General features: G+C 41.5%; 2 protein-coding genes across 8 annotated transcripts; one reads left to right on the top strand and one right to left on the bottom strand.

Annotated features, from left to right (window-relative positions):
* The first annotated feature begins 18 nt into the window (after positions 1 to 18).
* On the top strand, positions 19 to 4,291 carry LOC110520645 (granzyme B). Of its 4 annotated transcripts, XR_005051394.1 has the most exons (6): positions 23 to 146; positions 585 to 735; positions 865 to 1,009; positions 1,234 to 1,494; positions 1,711 to 3,268; positions 3,626 to 4,291. XR_005051394.1 is itself a non-coding variant. In XM_036975321.1 (5 exons), the coding sequence occupies exons 1-5, from the start codon at positions 101 to 103 to the stop codon at positions 1,894 to 1,896; spliced, it is 717 nt and encodes a 238-aa protein (XP_036831216.1). In that variant the 5' UTR covers positions 19 to 100; the 3' UTR covers positions 1,897 to 4,291. The 4 variants fall into 4 exon arrangements, 3 of the variants coding, with proteins under 3 accessions (XP_036831216.1, XP_021453741.1, XP_036831217.1); XM_036975321.1 differs by having other exon boundaries at positions 19 to 146; positions 1,234 to 1,422; positions 1,711 to 4,291; XM_021598066.2 differs by having other exon boundaries at positions 1,711 to 4,291.
* Positions 4,292 to 4,392: 101 nt separating this feature from the next.
* LOC110520646 (guanylate-binding protein 1) lies at positions 4,393 to 18,108 on the bottom strand. 4 transcript variants are annotated; one of them, XM_036975316.1, is made up of 6 exons: positions 17,861 to 18,108; positions 14,357 to 14,504; positions 11,520 to 11,765; positions 10,771 to 10,873; positions 6,404 to 6,552; positions 4,393 to 4,685 (listed from the first exon to the last, which is right to left on the bottom strand). In XM_036975316.1, the coding sequence occupies exons 2-6, from the start codon at positions 14,489 to 14,491 to the stop codon at positions 4,455 to 4,457; spliced, it is 864 nt and encodes a 287-aa protein (XP_036831211.1). In that variant the 5' UTR covers positions 14,492 to 14,504; positions 17,861 to 18,108; the 3' UTR covers positions 4,393 to 4,454. The 4 variants fall into 4 exon arrangements, with proteins under 4 accessions (XP_036831211.1, XP_036831212.1, XP_036831214.1 ...); XM_036975317.1 differs by having other exon boundaries at positions 17,873 to 18,108; XM_036975319.1 differs by lacking the exon at positions 14,357 to 14,504 and having other exon boundaries at positions 17,861 to 18,084.
* Positions 18,109 to 18,672: the final 564 nt, after the last annotated feature.

Here is an 18,672-nt window from a genome sequence, read left to right as displayed (position 1 = left end):
AGAGGGGAAAGGGGGAAGGGGCGGTTTTAAAATGTGGTTTATATAGAGAGGAGAAACCTGCAGTCTCTCAAATCATCTAGATCTCTGCCAGTCTACCACCATGTACCTGAACCTCCTCGTCCTCCTCCAACTCCTTTCCTCTGCTGGTGAGTTGATCTATTCTATACATTATATATCTACGAAGACCCAGTGAGTAAAGAAGGAATAGCTGATTATTCTCTATACAAGAACCAGCTAGTAAACAAGGTATAGCTGATTATTCTCTATATAAGAACTAGCTAGTAAAGAAGGTATAGCTGATTATTCTCTATACAAGAACCAGCTAGTAAACAAGGTATAGCTGATTATTCTCTATATGAGAACCAGCTAGTGAATAAGGTGTAGCTGATTATTCTCTATATAAGAACTAGCTAGTAAAGAAGGTACAGCTGATTATTCCCTAAAATAATCACTTGGTAGCAGACAGTAAAGAAGGTAGCTAATTGTTAACCAAATTGAACACAAATGATGTTGTTGTTGTTTTGCTCCTTGTGTGTCCCAGAAGACATAGTTAACATGATATCCTCTTTCCTCCTCCTTCCAAGGAGCCTCTGAGAGTGGTATTGTGGGTGGTAAGATAGCTAAGCCCCACTCAAGGCCCTATATGGTCTCTCTGCAACACAGAGGATACCATGTTTGTGGAGGAATGCTCATCCGGGATGACTTTGTCCTGACTTCAGCACACTGCTTAAGGAAGTGAGTCTTTCTTTGTCGTAGACAACAAATGAATCCAGAAGCAATTTGTTTTGTTGCATCTTGTTACGTCTCTTGAGGAATTATTCTATTTCATTCTATGTCTTGCGACCCGTTTTGATTTTCTGTTAGTGCTTATCCTTTAACGGTGGTGCTTGGAGCCCACGACTTAAAGAAGTGGAAGAAGAGTTGTCAGAAGATTCAGGTGTCCCATTACCATCGGCATCCATTACATGAGAATGCAACGCAGATCAGTTATGACGTCATGCTACTGAAGGTAATCTTCAAGACACCCCTAATGTCTCCTTTCTACAGTATGTAGTACTTATTTAGTGTGAACTTTAATTGAATGTAGGGCCTTATAAGAAATGCATTCAATTGATACTGATTATCTTCACTGACATGAATATTTATACAGTTTTATTCAAGGTTTATTCTGAATTATACAAATAGAATATAATAATTTTATCTAATTTTATTTTATTTTATTTCCTCTTATAGTTAAGGACCACAGCTCGTCTAACCGAGTATGTGAAGGTCATTGGACTCCCAAAGGAGGATGAACATATCCCAGCATCCCCCAAATGCTCCGTAGCTGGTTGGGGCAAGACTAACTCGAACAACAACCAGGGTTCTGGCGTTTTGATGGAAGTGGCGGTGACGGTGGAGGATGTCTCTGAATGCAAGAAGGTGTGGGAAAATTACTTTGACAAAAAACAAATGATGTGCACTCGTACTACCGGAGGGAAAGGATTTTGTCAGGTAACTAAATTACATTTGGATCAAATGATTATAGTAATAGTAGAAACAACATGCTGTAGAGGACAACCAGTACAGGTTTTAGTTGATCAGATAAGCAGTGTTTATTTATCTGTAACATTACTGTACTGAAACACTAAAACAGACTTGGAAGTGTTAACTTATTCTCCTTTCACATTCATATGTCTCTTCTCTAATTCCTGTTGTTCTGTGTTCCAGGGAGATTCAGGGGGACCTCTTATTTGTAACAACAAGGCACGGGGTATCGTTGCTTTTAATTATGCTGAGAGATGTGATGATTCCCGATATCCTCATGTGTTCATGAAAATCCCTTTCTTCATGCCCTGGATTAAAGAGGTGTTACACGGATATGGTGCCAACATGTCTTTAAACAAGCAGGAATAAAGGACTAGGAAAGACATTGATTATAGTGTACTAACATAATGGTATCTATTCCTGCACAAATACACTTCTCATCATGCCCTGGATAGAGGACAAGTTTCTGATAAAGCTAAACCTTTACCCGTTCATAGTTGTTAGAGAGAGAAAGAGAGACAGAGAGAAAGAGACAGACAGAGAGGGAGTGTGTGTGTGTGTGTGTGTGTGTGTGTGTGTGTGTGTGTGTGTGTGAGTGTGTGTGTGTGTGTGTGTGTGTGTGTGTGTGTGTGTGTAGGCTCAGTGCAGTGTCGTAGTGCAGGCTTAATGAAGGGTATTGTGGCTCTTACTAATTCAACAACATGTGATGATCCTAAGTACCCCCCGTGTTAACATTAACAATCATTTGTTCGTCCTGGATTGAAGAGGTGATCGTGGATATTGACAAAATGTCACAAAACTCAGTTCTAGAATGCATTAATAGATACATTTTAACATGTTGTGTTCTAATACAAATGACTCTATTTCTGCATAGTACACCTTGTCTGTTGTATACCTTAAGAAACAGGAAATACATTTCTCAGCAGATTTTTATTTTGTTTACATTTGACAGTGTATTATTGAGATCGGCACAGCTATCCAGTGCTGCCCCCAAATCACTGCTTTTCACTGTAGTTAGAACGTTAATTATTGAATCAAACTTTTTCTAAAGATAAATCTTTACTGTGTCGTATTTTACATGTTGAAAGGATATCATCGTTGGTAACTCTTTACAATAAGGTTACATTACTTGTCATAAAGTAATGTAAGCGATTAGAAGTCATTAGACATTTTGGCAAAACTTTGTCAACGTCTTTTTCCACAGTTAATAATCGACTCATCATTACTAGATTAGATATAATCAACAAATTGTGGCTAACATTATTATACATAGTTTGTTTATCAAATCAAATCAATCTTTATTTAAAATTGCAATACACTTTACAGTAAAAATCTAAAAAGAAAAGGACAAGCTGGAAGAATAAAGGAAAATCAAACAGAATTTATTAGACTGTGGCTTTAAGGCCAGGCACCACCCTCATAAGGTCATGTTTTCCCCCTTAATCGTATAACAATCAACGTTCATCAGTTGAATTTATGTTACTTTTTAATAATACTATGGATCCACGTATCAGCATATCTCATTATTGATAGGTAGATGCACAAATGTAATTTCAGCCTTTTGGTGCCTGACCTTCAACTGGCCAAGTACAACCTGTGGTGCCTGTCCTTCAGCTGGCCTTCAGCTAGCCAAGAACATCCTGAGGTGCCTGGCCTTCAGCTGGCCTTCAGCTAGCCAAGAACAGCCTGAGGTGCCTGGCCTTCAGCTGGCCAAGAAAAGTCTGAGGTGCCTGGCCTTCAGGTAGCCAAGAAAAGCCTGAGGTGCCTGACCTTCAGCTGGCCTTCAGCTGGCCAAGAACAGCCTGAGGTGCCTGGCCTTCAGCTTGCCTTCAGCTAGCCAAGAACAGCCTGAGGTGTTTGGCCTTCAGCTGGCCTTCAGCTAACCAAGAACAGCCTGAGGTGCCTGGCCTTCAGCTGGCCAAGAACATCCTGAGGTGCCTGGCCTTCAGCTGGCCTTCAGCTGGCCAAGAACAACCTGAGGTGCCTGGCCTTCAGCTGGCCTTCAGCTAGCCAAGAACAGCCTGAGGTGCTTGGCCTTCAGCTGGCCTTCAGCTAGCCAAGAACAGCCTGAGGTGCCTGGCCTTCAGCTGGCCTTCAGCTAGCCAAGAACAGCCTGAGGTGCCTGGCCTTCAGCTAGCCAAGAACAGCCTGAGGTGCCTGGCCTTCAGCTAGCCAAGAACAGCCTGAGGTGCCTGGCCTTCAGCTAGCCAAGAACAGCCTGAGGTGCCTGGCCTTCAGCTGGCCAAGAACAGCCTGAGGTGCCTGGCCTTCAGCTAGCCAAGAACAGCCTGAGGTGCCTGGCCTTCAGCTAGCCAAGAACAGCCTGAGGTGCCTGGCATTCAGCTGGCCTTCAGCTAGCCAAGAACAGCCTGAGGTGCCTGGCCTTCAGCTGGCCTTCAGCTAGCCAAGAACAGCCTGAGGTGCCTGGCCTTCAGCTGGCCTTCAGCTGGCCTTCAGCTGGCCTTCAGCTAGCCAAGTGCCGCTTATTTGTTTCCATTACAAAGTACAGTATGCATTTGGGCTGTTGCCCCTTTAAAGTAACTGTCCAGTGTAAATCGTACATATTATTTTACCTCATACCGAAATACTGTTGTTGACTCTTCCAATACTCGGAATTGTTTTTTATATAATTTTTCAACAACGTCAAACTTTGTATCTCAAACATACAGTTTAAAAAAAAATGTGCTCTATTTCCTCATAGAGAATGATGCCATCCTACATCATTGGCAAAGCTGGCCAATCAGTGGTCTACTTGCATGAATATATGCAATGACTGGTATACACTCACACCCTTCTGTTTCTGTACAGACCCACACCATTCCAACACAGAAAACAAACCTAATTACCTTTTTTCATTTTTTTTTAAAGGAAAATATTTCCCTCATATTTTTATTAATTATCGGTCACATTTTATAAAAATCTGACAGTTACTTTACGAGTTCTGAAGCGTAGTCTAAAGCTTTGGCACTGGCGATAAGACCGCCCCCAATCGCAGTGCCAACGCCAGGAACAAAGGAACAAATAGTCCCAACTCCATCCAACATTTTGGAGACATTATTTTGAGGAGTTGGATTATCGTTACTTTGAATGGCGTTTTTGTTTTTCTCCATGTATTCTCCTATTTCCTTAAAGCCTTCTTCCGTTAGGTCCTTCAGCTCCTGAAATGTAATAATGAAAACAAAATGAACAAGTAGAAAACATAGATTTTAAAGGGAAAATGTGTGTGCCTGCTTCAACCATCTTATTAAACAAAATCCATGATTGTAGTATTTATAAAAATAATACTATTTTAATTCTGAACATTGAAAGTTTTTTGGTGTTTCTATCGCTTCTATCGCTACCCTTTTTTCCCCCGCAATTTTCGCCTAAAATGACATTCCCAAATCTAACTGCCTGTAACTCAGGCCCTGAAGCAAGGATGTGCATATTCTTGGTACAATTTGAAAGAAAAGCCTTTGAAGTTTGTGTAATTGTGAAAGGAATGTAGTAGAATAAAACAAAATAAATCGGGTAGAAGAGAATACAAAGAAAGAAAACCACCGTTATTTTTAATAAGTTAAAGAGCCGTACAATTTGAAACGCTATGTCTAAATGTGTTATGGTTGTAGTCCTGCTGGAAGACCCATAACCTTCAAACGGAGACCCATTTTTTGTTTGACAGCGGATCGAACATTGCCCTCCAAAACACCTTAATAATCTACTGAATTCATAATGTCTTGCACACCTTCAAGGCTCCCATACCAGAGGCAGCAAAGCAACCCCAGAACATTATCAAACCTCCCCCATGTTTGATTGTAGTGAGGGTGTTCAATTCATTGAATGTTTCATTTGGTCATCAGTCAGTATAGTTCTGATCGGTATTGAGCCAAGGAGCTCTAATTTTGTTTAATACTACCTGTCTAAGGTCTGAGCTGCTACAGGGCCATAGTTAACACAGTCATTAATACTACCTGTCTAAGGTCTGAGCTGCTACAGGGCCATAGTTAACACAGTCATTAATATTACCTGTGTAAGGTCTGAGCTGCTACAGGGTCATAGTTAACACAGTCATTAATACTACCTGTCTAAGGTCTGAGCTGCTACAGGGCCATAGTTAACACAGTCATTAATACTACCTGTCTAAGGTCTGAGCTGCTACAGGGCCATAGTTAACACAGTCATTAATACTACCTGTCTAAGGTCTGAGCTGCTACAGAGCCATAGTTAACACAGTCATTAATACTACCTGTGTAAGGTCTGAGCTGCTACAGGGCCATAGTTAACACAGTCATTAATACTACCTGTCTAAGGTCTGAGCAGCAACAGGGCCATAGTTAACGCAGTCATTAATACTACCTGTCTAAGGTCTGAGCAGCAACAGGGCCATAGTTAACACAGTCATTAATACTACCTGTCTAAGGTCTGAGCTGCTACAGGGCCATAGTTAACACAGTCATTAATACTACCTGTCTAAGGTCTGAGCAGCAACAGGGCCATAGTTAACACAGTCATTAATACTACCTGTCTAAGGTAGTATGACATTCTTTACTTAAGTTTCCCAAAACACATTTGTTTCTGCAATGTTGACAATCACATAACAACATGTGATGACCCCAAAAAAGTTTTTTTATTTTAGAATAGGGAACTATTTTAGAAAAGTGCAAGTGTGCCAATACATTTGGCACGCAACTTGTAACTTGTAAATAATTATCTTGTAACATGTTCATTTTCCTGTTATAATGAATAATTGTTGGCTGCAGTCAATGCGTTGTCATAATTTGTGGTCACTATTGTAACTGGCTAGCCAGTTAGCTAAGAAGATGGGGTGGTAAAGGTTTTTGTCTTAGATATATGAAGGGGATAACAGAAAAAAATCTCCCTCTCCTTCATTCCATACCGTAAGTCTGGCCTCCAGCACTTGTTTATATTCCTGTTTGGTGATCTCTCGTTCTTTCTCAATCTTTTCCATCAGCTGTTGCTGAATCTGAATCTGCTCTTCTGCCGCTCTCCGAGCCTGTTCTGCTGCCTCCTTCTTCACCCTCTCCACTGTAGAGAGATGGAGAGAGAGAGAGAGAGAGGGTGAGAGAGAGAGAGAGAGGGTGAGAGAGAGAGAGAGAGAGGGAGGCAGAGCGAGAGAGAGACAGAGAGACAGAGAGAGAGAGAGACAGAGAGAAAGAGAGAGAGAGAGAGAGAGAGAGAGAGAGAGAGAGAGAGAGAGAGAGAGAGAGAGAGAGAGGGAGGCAGAGAGAGAGAGAGAGAGAGAGACAGAGAGAAAGAGAGAGAGAGAGAGAGGGAGGCAGAGAAAGAGAAACACAGAGAGAGAGGGAGGCAGAGGAAGAGAGAGAGGGAGGCAGAGAAAGAGAGAGAGAGAGAGAGAGAGGGAGGCAGAGAAAGAGAGAGAGAGAGAGAGAGAGAGAGAGAGAGAGAGACAGAGACAGATTCAATGTTATTACCAGGGGAAATTTGTCAATGGGTCTCAGGCATTGTCCCACTCAGCAGAAGCAATTGAAATCCCAATTGAAAGTCTTCCTCTCTCAGCTTTGCGCTGTATATGTTTTTTTTTTAATTGTTTTTATTAGTATTATTTTTTTAAACAGGGAAGTCACACTGAGACCAAGGTCTCAATGTTAGCCATCCCTGTTCCCGGGTCTGGCAGCCATATGCCTGTACGTCAATAATGTAGTAAGGTATGATGGGAGTTTATGTGAGAGGGCTTCATAAACAAAGTGCAATGCATCGATCTACAAGACCTCAAAGAGGGCCAGTCTACATGTTGATACAAAATGCAGTGATGTGTGCTGAACCTATCGCCCTTAATAAAACGTAGTGCTCTATGGTAAACTGTGTCTAAGGGCTCCAATACAGTGGAAGCTGCATTCAAATAGATCAGGGTTGGGCAAGTCCAGTCCCAGTACCAGTCCTCGAGGGCCTGATAGGTGTCACAGTTTTGCCCCAGCTAACACACCTGACTCCAATCATCACCTAATCATGATCTTCAGTTTAGAATGCAATTTGATTAATCAGCTGTGTTTGCTACGGATGGAGGAAAAGTGTGACTCCAATCAGGCCCTGGAGGAGTTGCGCACCACTGGTTTAGATCATATTGCCATAGTCGATTATGGAATAAATGTTGATTGAATTATTTATTTCGTCTATTTAATGAAAGGCATGATCTGTTCTTGTACAGGAAGCCTATTTTAATTCTCAATTTCTTTTAACTAACTCGTCAACATGTTTTGTGTAGGAAAGCCTGTTTGTCAATCCAGATGCCCAGATATGATCAGTGAGTGCACAAATCCTCAGAATGTTTTTTTTAAATGTGATTTAGAAAATAGCATCAACTTTTTTTTTTTTTACCTGCATTAAACATCTTCAATTCAACGAAGGCTTTCTAACAGGCAGTAAAGGTAAATTGAAGCTCAGAAAGATATTGGCCTGTACCCAGGGAACCCTTGAGAAGACTCATCAGACCATACACCTACTGGTAAAATGTACACGAGGGGTTACTTCAGGGGAACTCCTGGCCGAGCAAAATTCAGTTGGTGGCACAATAACCCAAAAAGACTAACCTGTACCCCCCCACATTGACCTGGTACCTGTACCCCCCCACGTTGACCTGGTACCTGTACCCCTGCACATTGACCTGGTACCTGTACCCCTGCACATTGACCTGGTATCTGTACCCCCCCACATTGACCTGTACCCCCCCACATTGACCTGTATCCCCCCACATTGACCTGGTACCTATACCCCCCCACATTGACCTGGTACCTGTACCCCCCCACATTGACCTGGTACCGGTACCCCCTGTATATAGCCTACCTACCTACATGTCCTGTACATCAACTAACCTGTACCCCCGCACATTGACCTGTTACCGGTACCCCTGCACATTGACCTGGTACCTCCATATTGTCTCTTTACTGTATATAGCCTCCATTTTGTCTCTTTACTGTATATAGCCTCCATTTTGTCTCTTTACTGTATATAGCCTCCATATTGTCTCTTTTCTGTTTATAGCCTCCATTTTGTCTCTTTACTGTACATAGCCTCCATTTTGTCTCTTTACTGTATATAGCCTCCATTTTGTCTCTTTTCTGTATATAGCTGGTGTGCAAAAGAGCAGAAAGGTAAATAAAAACAATATGGGAATGAGAGGTAGATTGGGTAGGCTATTTACAGATGGGCTATGTACAGCTACAGCGATCGTTTAGCTGCTCAGATGGCTGATAAAATAGAATGAAATATAAGACTCCAGCTTCAGCGATTTTTGCAATTCTTTCCAATCACTGGCAGCAGAGAACTGGAAGGAAAGGCGGCCAATGTACGTGTTGGCTTTGGGTATGACCAGTGTGAAATACCTGCTAGAGCGCATGCTACGGGTGGGTGTTGTTATCGTGACCAGTGAGCTGAGATAAGGCGGAGCTTTACCTATCATAGATTTATAAATGAACTGGAGCCAGTGAGTCTGGCGACGAAAATGTAGCGAGGGCCAGTCGACTAGAGCATACAGGTCGCAGTGGTGGGTGGTATAAGGGGCTTTGGTAACAAAACGGATGGCACTGTGATAGACTACATCCAGTTTGCTGAGTAGAGTATCGGAAGCTATTTTTTAAATGACATCGCCGAAGTCGAGGAACGTTAGGATCGTCAGTTTTACTAGGGTAAGTTTGGCGGCGTGAGTGAAGGAGGCTTTGCAGAGAACGGATGAAAGCATGCATTTGTTTTTACTGGAGTTTAAGAGCAGTTGGAGGCCACAGAATGTGTGTTGTATGGCATTGAAACTTGTTTGGAGGTTAGTTAATACAGTGTCCAAAGAAGGGCCAGATGTATACAGAATGGTGTCGTCTGCGTAGAGATGGATCAGGGAATCACCTGCAGCAAGAGCGACATCATTGATGTATACAGAGAAAAGAGTCGGCCTGAGAATTGAACCCTGTGGTACCCCCATAGAGACTGCCAGAGGTCCGGACAACAGGCCCTCCAATTTGACACACTTAACTCTATCTGAGAAGTAGTTGGTGATCCGGGCGAGGCAGTCATTTGAGAAACCAAAGCTGTTGAGTCTGCCGATAAGAATAAGGTGATTGACATTCAAAAGCCTTGGCCAGGTCGATGAGGACGGCTGCACAGCACTGTCTTTTATCGATTCCACCCAAACAATGCAAGGACTTCATTTTGAATGAAATAGAAGCTCTGTCGGTGCATTTACCGCATTGGAAACATAAACTAGCTCGCTGCTGCTACATAGTGCTGATGTGAAATATCTTCATGAAATTTGTGAAATGTTGGATAAGGAATCTGATGAAAATAGGGAAATGTATTGTCCGCTAAGCACAAATCGTCTTTCTCTGGACAAAATACAGTACGTAACCTGACCCAAGTAATGACACTACCAACCTGAGCATAGGTTCAGCACCACATCAACCTGTATTGATCATATTTTTACCATCATGGCTGAACATTGTTTTCAAGCTTTATCAGCGGCACTAGGTTGTAGTTGATCATAACTTGTTGGCATTTGTTGTTCTACCAAAGGTCCTACAAAGGGGTTGAATCAGGACTCATTTGTGGATGAAGTTAAGAAGTGTGTAGTTTTTAATTTTATTTAACTTCGCAAGTCAGTTAAGAAGAAATTCTTATTTACTATGACAGCCTAGGGACGGTGGGTGACCTGCCTTGTTCAGGGGCAGAACAACAGCTTTTTTACCTTGTCAGCTCGGGGATTCAATCTAGCAACCTTTTGGTTACTGGCCCAACACTCTAACCACTAGGCTACCTGCCGCCCCAGGGACTGAGGATGACCCTGAAATGGCACTGATTGTGTTTATGAAAGTATTGATGAGAATTGTTAATAATAAGCAAGTCCCATTGAAGAAAACACACTGGCATCAAACATATGGTTTCCATGGTTACCAGGTGTTCGATGCCATTCCACCTGCTCCGTTCCGGCCATTATTATGAGTCGTTCTCCCTTCAGCAGCCTCTTGTGATTTTCAGTTACACAGCCCAAAACTTTGATTTGGACTTTTATTGTAGTACTTTTATTTATGTATTTGAATGGTTATTTGATAAAAAAAGGGAAACATGTACAATGCCTTAATATTTTTTTTGTTTTCCATTTCCTGCTCCCCCCAATTGATTTTTTGTTTTTAAATGTAAGTTAATTGATTGATTATTTAATTATTTCATTGTTAATAGTCTATGCCATTTGGAACTGATCACACAACTCAAATGGCAGAGTAATTATGATACAGACTTTACCTTCACTTTTGTGTTCTTGTTTGCTGAGAGTCTGGTCGACCAAGAGGATAGTGTTCCCCACTCTAGCCTTCTCATCCAGATATTCTCTCAATAGTTCCTCACTCTGAAAACACACACACACACGCGCACACACACACACACACACACACACACACACACACACCCACACACACACAAATAACACCAGAGCAGCTATTAAAAGGACTAGAACACCTAAGAGCAGTTACATGGTTATTGTATGAAACATGGACATGTGTTTAAATGCTAGTCCACCCGTCCCATCCCCGTCCCGACCCCCCCGTCCCCCGTCCCCGCATCCCCCTTCCCCCCCGTCTGGTACCCGTCCCCGTCCCCCGTACCCCCCGTCCCCGCCCCCCTCCCCCGTCCCCCCAGTCTGGTCCCCGTCCCCGTATCCCCCGTCTGGTCCCCGTCCCCCGTACCCCCGTCCCCGTCCCCCCCGTCTGGTCCCTGTCCCCCCCGTCTGGTCCCCGTACCCCCCGTACCCCGTCCCCCCCGTCTGGTCCCCGTCCCTGTACCCCCCGTCCCCGCCCCCCCCGTCACCCCCGTCCCCCGTCCTCGTACCCCCCGTCCCCCCCGTCTGGTCCCCATCCCCGTACCCCCCGACTCCCCCCGTCTGGTCCCCGTCCCCGTGCCCCCACGTCCCGCACGTCCCCCTCGTCCCCGTCCCCGTGACCCCCGTCCCCCCCATCCCCCGTCCCCCCCACGTCCCCCCCCGTCCTCATACGTACCATAACTCCCCTGCCTCTCTCTGTTCTGTATTGCTTGGTTAGCTCCTGTAGGTTGTCATGGAAGTCTTTGTAACCCCCTGGGTGAATATAGGATCCATGACTCAAAGCCTCCTCCAGGGGCTCAAACACACGAGCGATGTCGTTCTTAATCCGACACACTGGTTCCTCCATCATCACTGTAGAAACTGCTGGGTCAGACTGGACATAACCGAGGGCGGTTGAATTGTGCAATCTTTGATGAGTCGCCTTTTTAAATCGGAAAGAGTGGGGCACATCTTATTGAACGATTTATATTGAGTTGTGGCCATCCCAATATTTTATATATATATATACAGTGCCTTGCGAAAGTATTCGGCCCCCTTGAACTTTGCGACCTTTTGCCACATTTCAGGCTTCAAACATAAAGATATAAAACTGTATTTTTTTGTGAAGAATCAACAACAAGTGGGACACAATCATGAAGTGGAACGACATTTATTGGATATTTCAAACTTTCTTAACAAATCAAAAACTGAAAAATTGGGCGTGCAAAATTATTCAGCCCCTTTACTTTCAGTGCAGCAAACTCTCTCCAGAAGTTCAGTGAGGATCTCTGAATGATCCAATGTTGACCTAAATGACTAATGATGATAAATACTACAATCCACCTGTGTGTAATCAAGTCTCCGTATAAATGCACCTGCACTGTGATAGTCTCAGAGGTCCGTCAAAAGCGCAGAGAGCATCATGAAGAACAAGGAACACACCAGGCAGGTCTGAGATACTGTTGTGAAGAAGTTTAAAGCCGGATTTGGATACAAAAATATTTCCCAAGCTTTAAACATCCCAAGGAGCACTGTGCAAGCGATAATATTGAAATGGAAGGAGTATCAGACCACTGCAAATCTACCAAGACCTGGCCGTCCCTCTAAACTTTCAGCTCATACAAGGAGAAGACTGATCAGAGATGCAGCCAAGAGGCCCATGATCACTCTGGATGAACTGCAGAGATCTACAGCTGAGGTGGGAGACTCTGTCCATAGGACAACAATCAGTCGTATATTGCACAAATCTGGCCTTTATGGAAGAGTGGCAAGAAGAAAGCCATTTCTTAAAGATATCCATAAAAAGTGTTGTTTAAAGTTTGCCACAAGCCACCTGGGAGACACACCAAACATGTGGAAGAAGGTGCTTTGGTCAGATTAAACCAAAATTGAACTTTTTGGCAACAATGCAAAATGTTATGTTTGGCGTAAAAGCAACACAGCTCATCACCCAGAACACACCATCCCATCTGTCAAACATGGTGGTGGCAGCATCATGGTTTGGGCCTGCTTTTCTTCAGCAGGGACAGGGAAGATGGTTAAAATTGATGGGAAGATGGATGGAGCCAAATACAGGACCATTCTGGAAGAAAACCTGATGGAGTCTGCAAAAGACCTGAGACTGGGACGGAGATTTGTCTTCCAACAAGACAATGATCCAAAACATAAAGCAAAATCTACAATGGAATGGTTCCAAAATAAACATATCCAGGTGTTAGAATGGCCAAGTCATAGTCCAGACCTGAATCCAATCGAGAATCTGTGGAAAGAACTGAAAACTGCTGTTCACAAATGCTCTCCATCCAACCTCACTGAGCTCGAGCTGTTTTGCAAGGAGGAATGGGAAAAAATGTCAGTCTCTCGATGTGCAAAACTGATAGAGACATACCCCAAGCGACTTACAGCTGTAATCGCAGCAAAAGGTGGCGCTACAAAGTATTAACTTAAGGGGGCTGAATAATTTTGCACGCCCAATTTTTCAGTTTTTGATTTGTTAAAAAAGTTTGAAATATCCAATAAATGTCGTTCCACTTCATGATTGTGTCCCACTTGTTGTTGATTCTTCACAAAAAAATACAGTTTTATATCTTTATGTTTGAAGCCTGAAATGTGGCAAAAGGTCGCAAAGTTCAAGGGGGCCGAATACTTTCGCAAGGCACTGTATATATATATATATATATACTTATTATTTGTCATACTAAATTGGACACACTTTTAATATATTTAATGTATTTTCTTTGAATTTAAGTATGTTATTGAATTTAAGTATGTTATTATTTGTTATTATGATACCCTTAAATGGTACTTTACATCTTCAATATATGATTTAAACATTTAAATAAATATTGCTCCATATGAAAGAAAAATGATCTGTACATTTCAATATCCAAACATGGAATACAATAGAACACATAAACAATAGAACACATAAACAATAGAACACATAAAAAATAGAACACATAAACAATAGAACACATAAACAATAGAACACATAAACAATAGAACACATAAACAATAGAACACATAAACAATAGAACACATAAACAATAGAACACATAAACAATAGAACACATAAACAATAGAACACATAAACAATAGAACACATAAACAATAGAACACATAAACAATAGAACACATAAACAATAGAACACATAAACAATAGATTAATTAAACATTAAACATTAAAAGTACAAATCGTTTGTCCAGATGGTGTCCTGTCTAAGGGAGCGATCACAATTGTTACCCTCATGACATTCTTACTGTTTTTCTTAAGAAGCTTCTTTAGTTATTTCTGAATAAGATGTGTTTTTGTGAATCCGGCCCCAGGGCTGCAACCTTGATTGCCTACTACAAAAGAGATGTAATATTCCCTGCTACTTTGTTTTAATTATCATTTTGGGAGGGTTACATGTTTGTTTTTTCAAACGCTCGGGGGAGGTCCAGGGTAAAAATATATTTAAACTTATTTTCCTCAGGTGGAGGATAATCCCTCAATATAAATAACGTTCACTCCCTAACAAACCAACGTCTCACCTCAATCAGATACACTGGTTCCCTCATCACAGTAGTCCGGAGATCCTTTATTTTCTCAGTTCTTGAAGAATGGAGCGTCTCCTGTTTTTTGGCCGGACCGGACTGGAACCAGAACTCTCTAACACTTGGGTTCATTTTGAGCTGGTATCTTTGAAATGGTACAGCAGCCAATTAGCCAAATAATTATAAAAAATCATAATAACATTTCTTAAAGGACCATGGGCTATTTATCTCTCACCCGTATCAATTAAAACATAATTTTTTCTCCCATGAGACCAGCCCATTATCCTGAAGATGCACCTTCAAGTTCCACCAAGTTGATTACCTGTAGCAACGTACATGCCCAACCCACCTCAGATTTTTAACATTACCTGAATACTTGAATTTCAAAACTGTCTGGAATCCATTGACGTTCTGGAATTCAATTGACATTTTGATGACTTTTAAAAAGGAATTGACCAGTGTAGGACTATTAAATCTCATAAAAATGTGTTCATATACAACCTTGGGTAAAAATATGTAAAAATATGATATTTTATGTCACACCTGCTCCCACTCGCTATGTAGTTCTGTCTTTGAGCTGTTCTTGTCTAAAGCCTCTTTGGGATAGGGGGCAGCATTTTAACTTTTGGATAAATAGCGTGCCCAATTTCAACTTCCTGCTACTCATGCCAGGAATATATGATATGCATATGATTAGTAGGTGTGGATAGAAAACACTCTGAAGTTTTTAAAACTGTTTCAATCATGTTTGTGACTATAACAGAACTTATGTAGCAGGCAAAACCCAGAGGAAAAACTGTTCAGATTTGTTTATTTTTTGCCTCTGACCGTTCCCTGTGTTGTCTTTGCCAAGGGAAATTTGATAGGGACCATTTTACAGTTCCTACGACTTCCACTGGATGTCACCAGTCTTTGGAATTTAGTTGAAGTTAATCTTTTGTGCAACAAAGAAGAAGCACTTCCTGGAACAGGGTTACACTGTTGAGAGTTGCGCAAGACAAAAAAAGGAGCATGGTTTGTTTACTTACTGTATTGAATACAGATTGCCCCGTCTACAATTTGATCGATTATTAACGTTTAAAAATACCTAAAGTTGTATTACAAAAATAGTTTGAAATATTTTGGCAAAGTTTATATGCAACTTTTAAAATGTTTTGTAGTGACGTTGTGTTTTGGAAAGCTGTTTTTTTCTGGATCAAACGTGCTTTATAAATGGACATTTTGGGTATACTTGGACGTAATTAATCGGAAAAAAAGGACCAATTGTGTTGTTTATGGGACATATTGGATTGCCAACAAAAGAAGCTCGTCAAAGGTAATGCATGTTTTATATTCAGCGTTTTGTGTAGCGCCTGCTACGCTAGTTCTTTTGTTTACAACTGGTTCAGATGGGTGTATGCTATCAGATAATAGCTTCTTATGCTTCCACCGAAAAGCATTTTTAAAACCTGACATGTTGGCTGGATTCACAACGAGTGTAGCTTTAATTGAGTATCTTACATGTGTGATTTAATGAAAGTTTGAATTTTATAGAATTTTATTTGAATCTGGCTCTCTGCATTTCCCCAGGCAATTGGCCAGTTGAGACGCTAGCGTCTCCATATCCTTAAGAGGCTAATGATGTTCTGTATTATGTCATTCTGTATTATGTTTCATGTTCTGTGTTCTGTGTTCTGTGTGGAACCCCAGGAAGAGTAGCTGCTGCTTTTGCAACAGCTAACCGGGATCCAAATAAAATACTAAAATACCTGGCGCTCAAAGGCTCCCCAGCATTACATACTTCTGCCTTCCCCCCGTCACGCGCATCAGCGATTATTGGACTCACCTGGACTCAATCACCTGTGTCATTACCTCCCCTATATCTGTCTGTTCCCCAGGTCTGTTCCTCCTGCTTCAGGATTAATGTTTGTTTGTCTATATCTGTCTGTTCCCCAGGTCTGTTCCCCCTGCTTCAGGATTAATGTTAGTTTGTCTATATCTGTCTGTTCCCCAGGTCTGTTCCCCCTGCTTCAGGATTAATGTTAGTTTGTCTTTGCGTACCCAGTTCTGAAGCTGTCCTGTTTGATGTCTGTTCTTTATGTTCAACTCCCCGTACTTGCTTCTCGACTCCAACTTTCCATTTTACAAACACATTTGTGACAAGTGAGCACATCCATATTGTAATTTTTCACATTTTCAAGCATTCGTTGAATGTTTGGGAATGAGATATAGTTGGGCATTTGTTTAATTTATATTAGAAGCCAGCTACTCAATAAATGTTAATTATCTTACCGCATTATGCAGCTGTTACAATAATCTGAATGGTATTTCTTAACTTTTATAATTTTTAAGAGCAATTAATGAGCTTTTAGAAGGATTATAAATCACTACTTGTCTGTCACATATTTTATTTTATTTAATGTTTAACAAATGCCCCTCTTCAATTTTCATCAAAAATATTTGAACATTTTAAATTATAGCAAATATGATGTCCTCAAGCTTCCAATATGGAGTTGCACATCATCCTTCAGATTATCATAATCTTGGATTACGGCCGAACTATCCAACTGGTCTAAGACGTCAGTTTAACGTCTGGTTTTTGATTTTTATATTTGATTGAGTTGTCGACTAATGTGAATTCAACCTGAAATCAACAAAAAATGTGAACCATGTCAATTGATTGAAATGAAAAGTTATTATTATTAAATTTCAGTTTTCCAAATTGATTCAATGTCATCACATTGCTTTTTGTTGTTGTTGTTGAAACAACGTTGAAACAACGTTGAAACAACGTTGATTAATAAATCAGTATGTTCCTGGTTGGATGCCTCTTTTAGGTGTTAGTTTTTACTCTGTTTATTTAGAACCTGACGGACAACTAGGAAAAGCTAAAACCAGGTTTATTCACCCAATGGGGTCCAGACAAAAGACATGCTCCCACCAGCACCAGTATTTATAGTCTCCTACCTTCTCTCTAAACATTACACCTGTGTTGCTAGGCAGGAAGTTCAGTGATGTGGGTAATAAACTGTTCCTTCCCACTTCATGTGACCTGACCTGACCTCAGCCCCCATTTCATCACTAATCCACAGCTATCTACCCTTATCAGTGTGATTGCCTTTTCCCTTACCTTGTAACTCTTCAGGCCCCTGGCTTTTATTCACCCTCCATTGACCACAGCATATATATTCCTCATACATGTAACCTATAACTTCTAATATAGCAAGTATTTCTAACTCAAACTAGAAACCAACATAGCCTTCCCAAGAGGCTAAAATATATTGACTAGGTTGAACTAAAGTCACTATAGTAATTTAAATGTATTTTCTACTTTTCTTTGCTCGCTGACAAATTCTTTAAACATTTAATTTAATTTGTCTGGCATAAGGTGTTCACCATTGAAAGACTCACGTGTGGGGCCTTGAATGAGCAATAATTTCTTATAATACAATGGCATGGTACAGTGGTATAGTAATACAATGGACAGAGCTACAGATGTAGTCCTCCTGGAGATTGACTTACATGCAGAATTACCTTGAAGGAGTGGATGCTTTCGGGCAGGCAGGTTGCTTGCTGAATCGTTTGAGATGTTTCAGGCTCTTCTTGAATAGTGGTCTACAGCTCAAATCTTGCAGCTTTTATAGAACGCATGTACAGTGAAAGTGAAAGTGTTTGATAATTTGATCAGGGTTGAGGTAAATCATTAGCCTATAAACCAAACTGATAAGAGTTTTTTTTATAAAGACTTGATTATCCTCTATTTGGTTGTAGGAGGGCCTGCGAAAAATACTTTTCCGCGGGCCGCGATTGTGTCCTGGGTGGTAGCTGGCTGTCCACGTTCCCATTCCACCTGGTCGTGTTGCTGATCCAGTTTCTGCTATTCATGAATGCGGCTAGGTAACCCAGAACTGTTCACCAGATGTGCCACCTTGTTGTGCTGCTGATCCAGTGTCTGCTGTTCTGTCTGCGGCCATGGAACCCTGAGCTGTTCACCGGACTTGCTACCTGTCCCTGGACCTGCTGTTTTGACCCACTCTCTGAATCTGTGAATTGTTTGTATCTGACTGCATTATGTGAGTTGACTGTGTGCTGAGACCTTTAGAAAGTATTTATTTGCCTAAGTAGACAATAAAGGTCATCTAATCTAATCTAGTATCTGTTCCTGTACTTTTTAAAACAGTGATTCATAGCACACACCCTGAGTCTACATAGTTTACAGCAGGGCACACACACCTTGTATGCTCATCCACACTGGTTTTTCTTATAGTCGCTTTAATTTCCCAGAAAGGCAGTCAAACTCTTAGACCAAATATCGACAAGCACTAAGGACGGGT

This window comes from Oncorhynchus mykiss, chromosome 3 (genome assembly GCF_013265735.2).
Source record: "Oncorhynchus mykiss isolate Arlee chromosome 3, USDA_OmykA_1.1, whole genome shotgun sequence".
NCBI lineage: Eukaryota > Metazoa > Chordata > Actinopteri > Salmoniformes > Salmonidae > Oncorhynchus > Oncorhynchus mykiss.
Note: the sequence above shows the minus strand (reverse complement) of the source record. Positions and strands in the feature narration are given on the sequence as shown.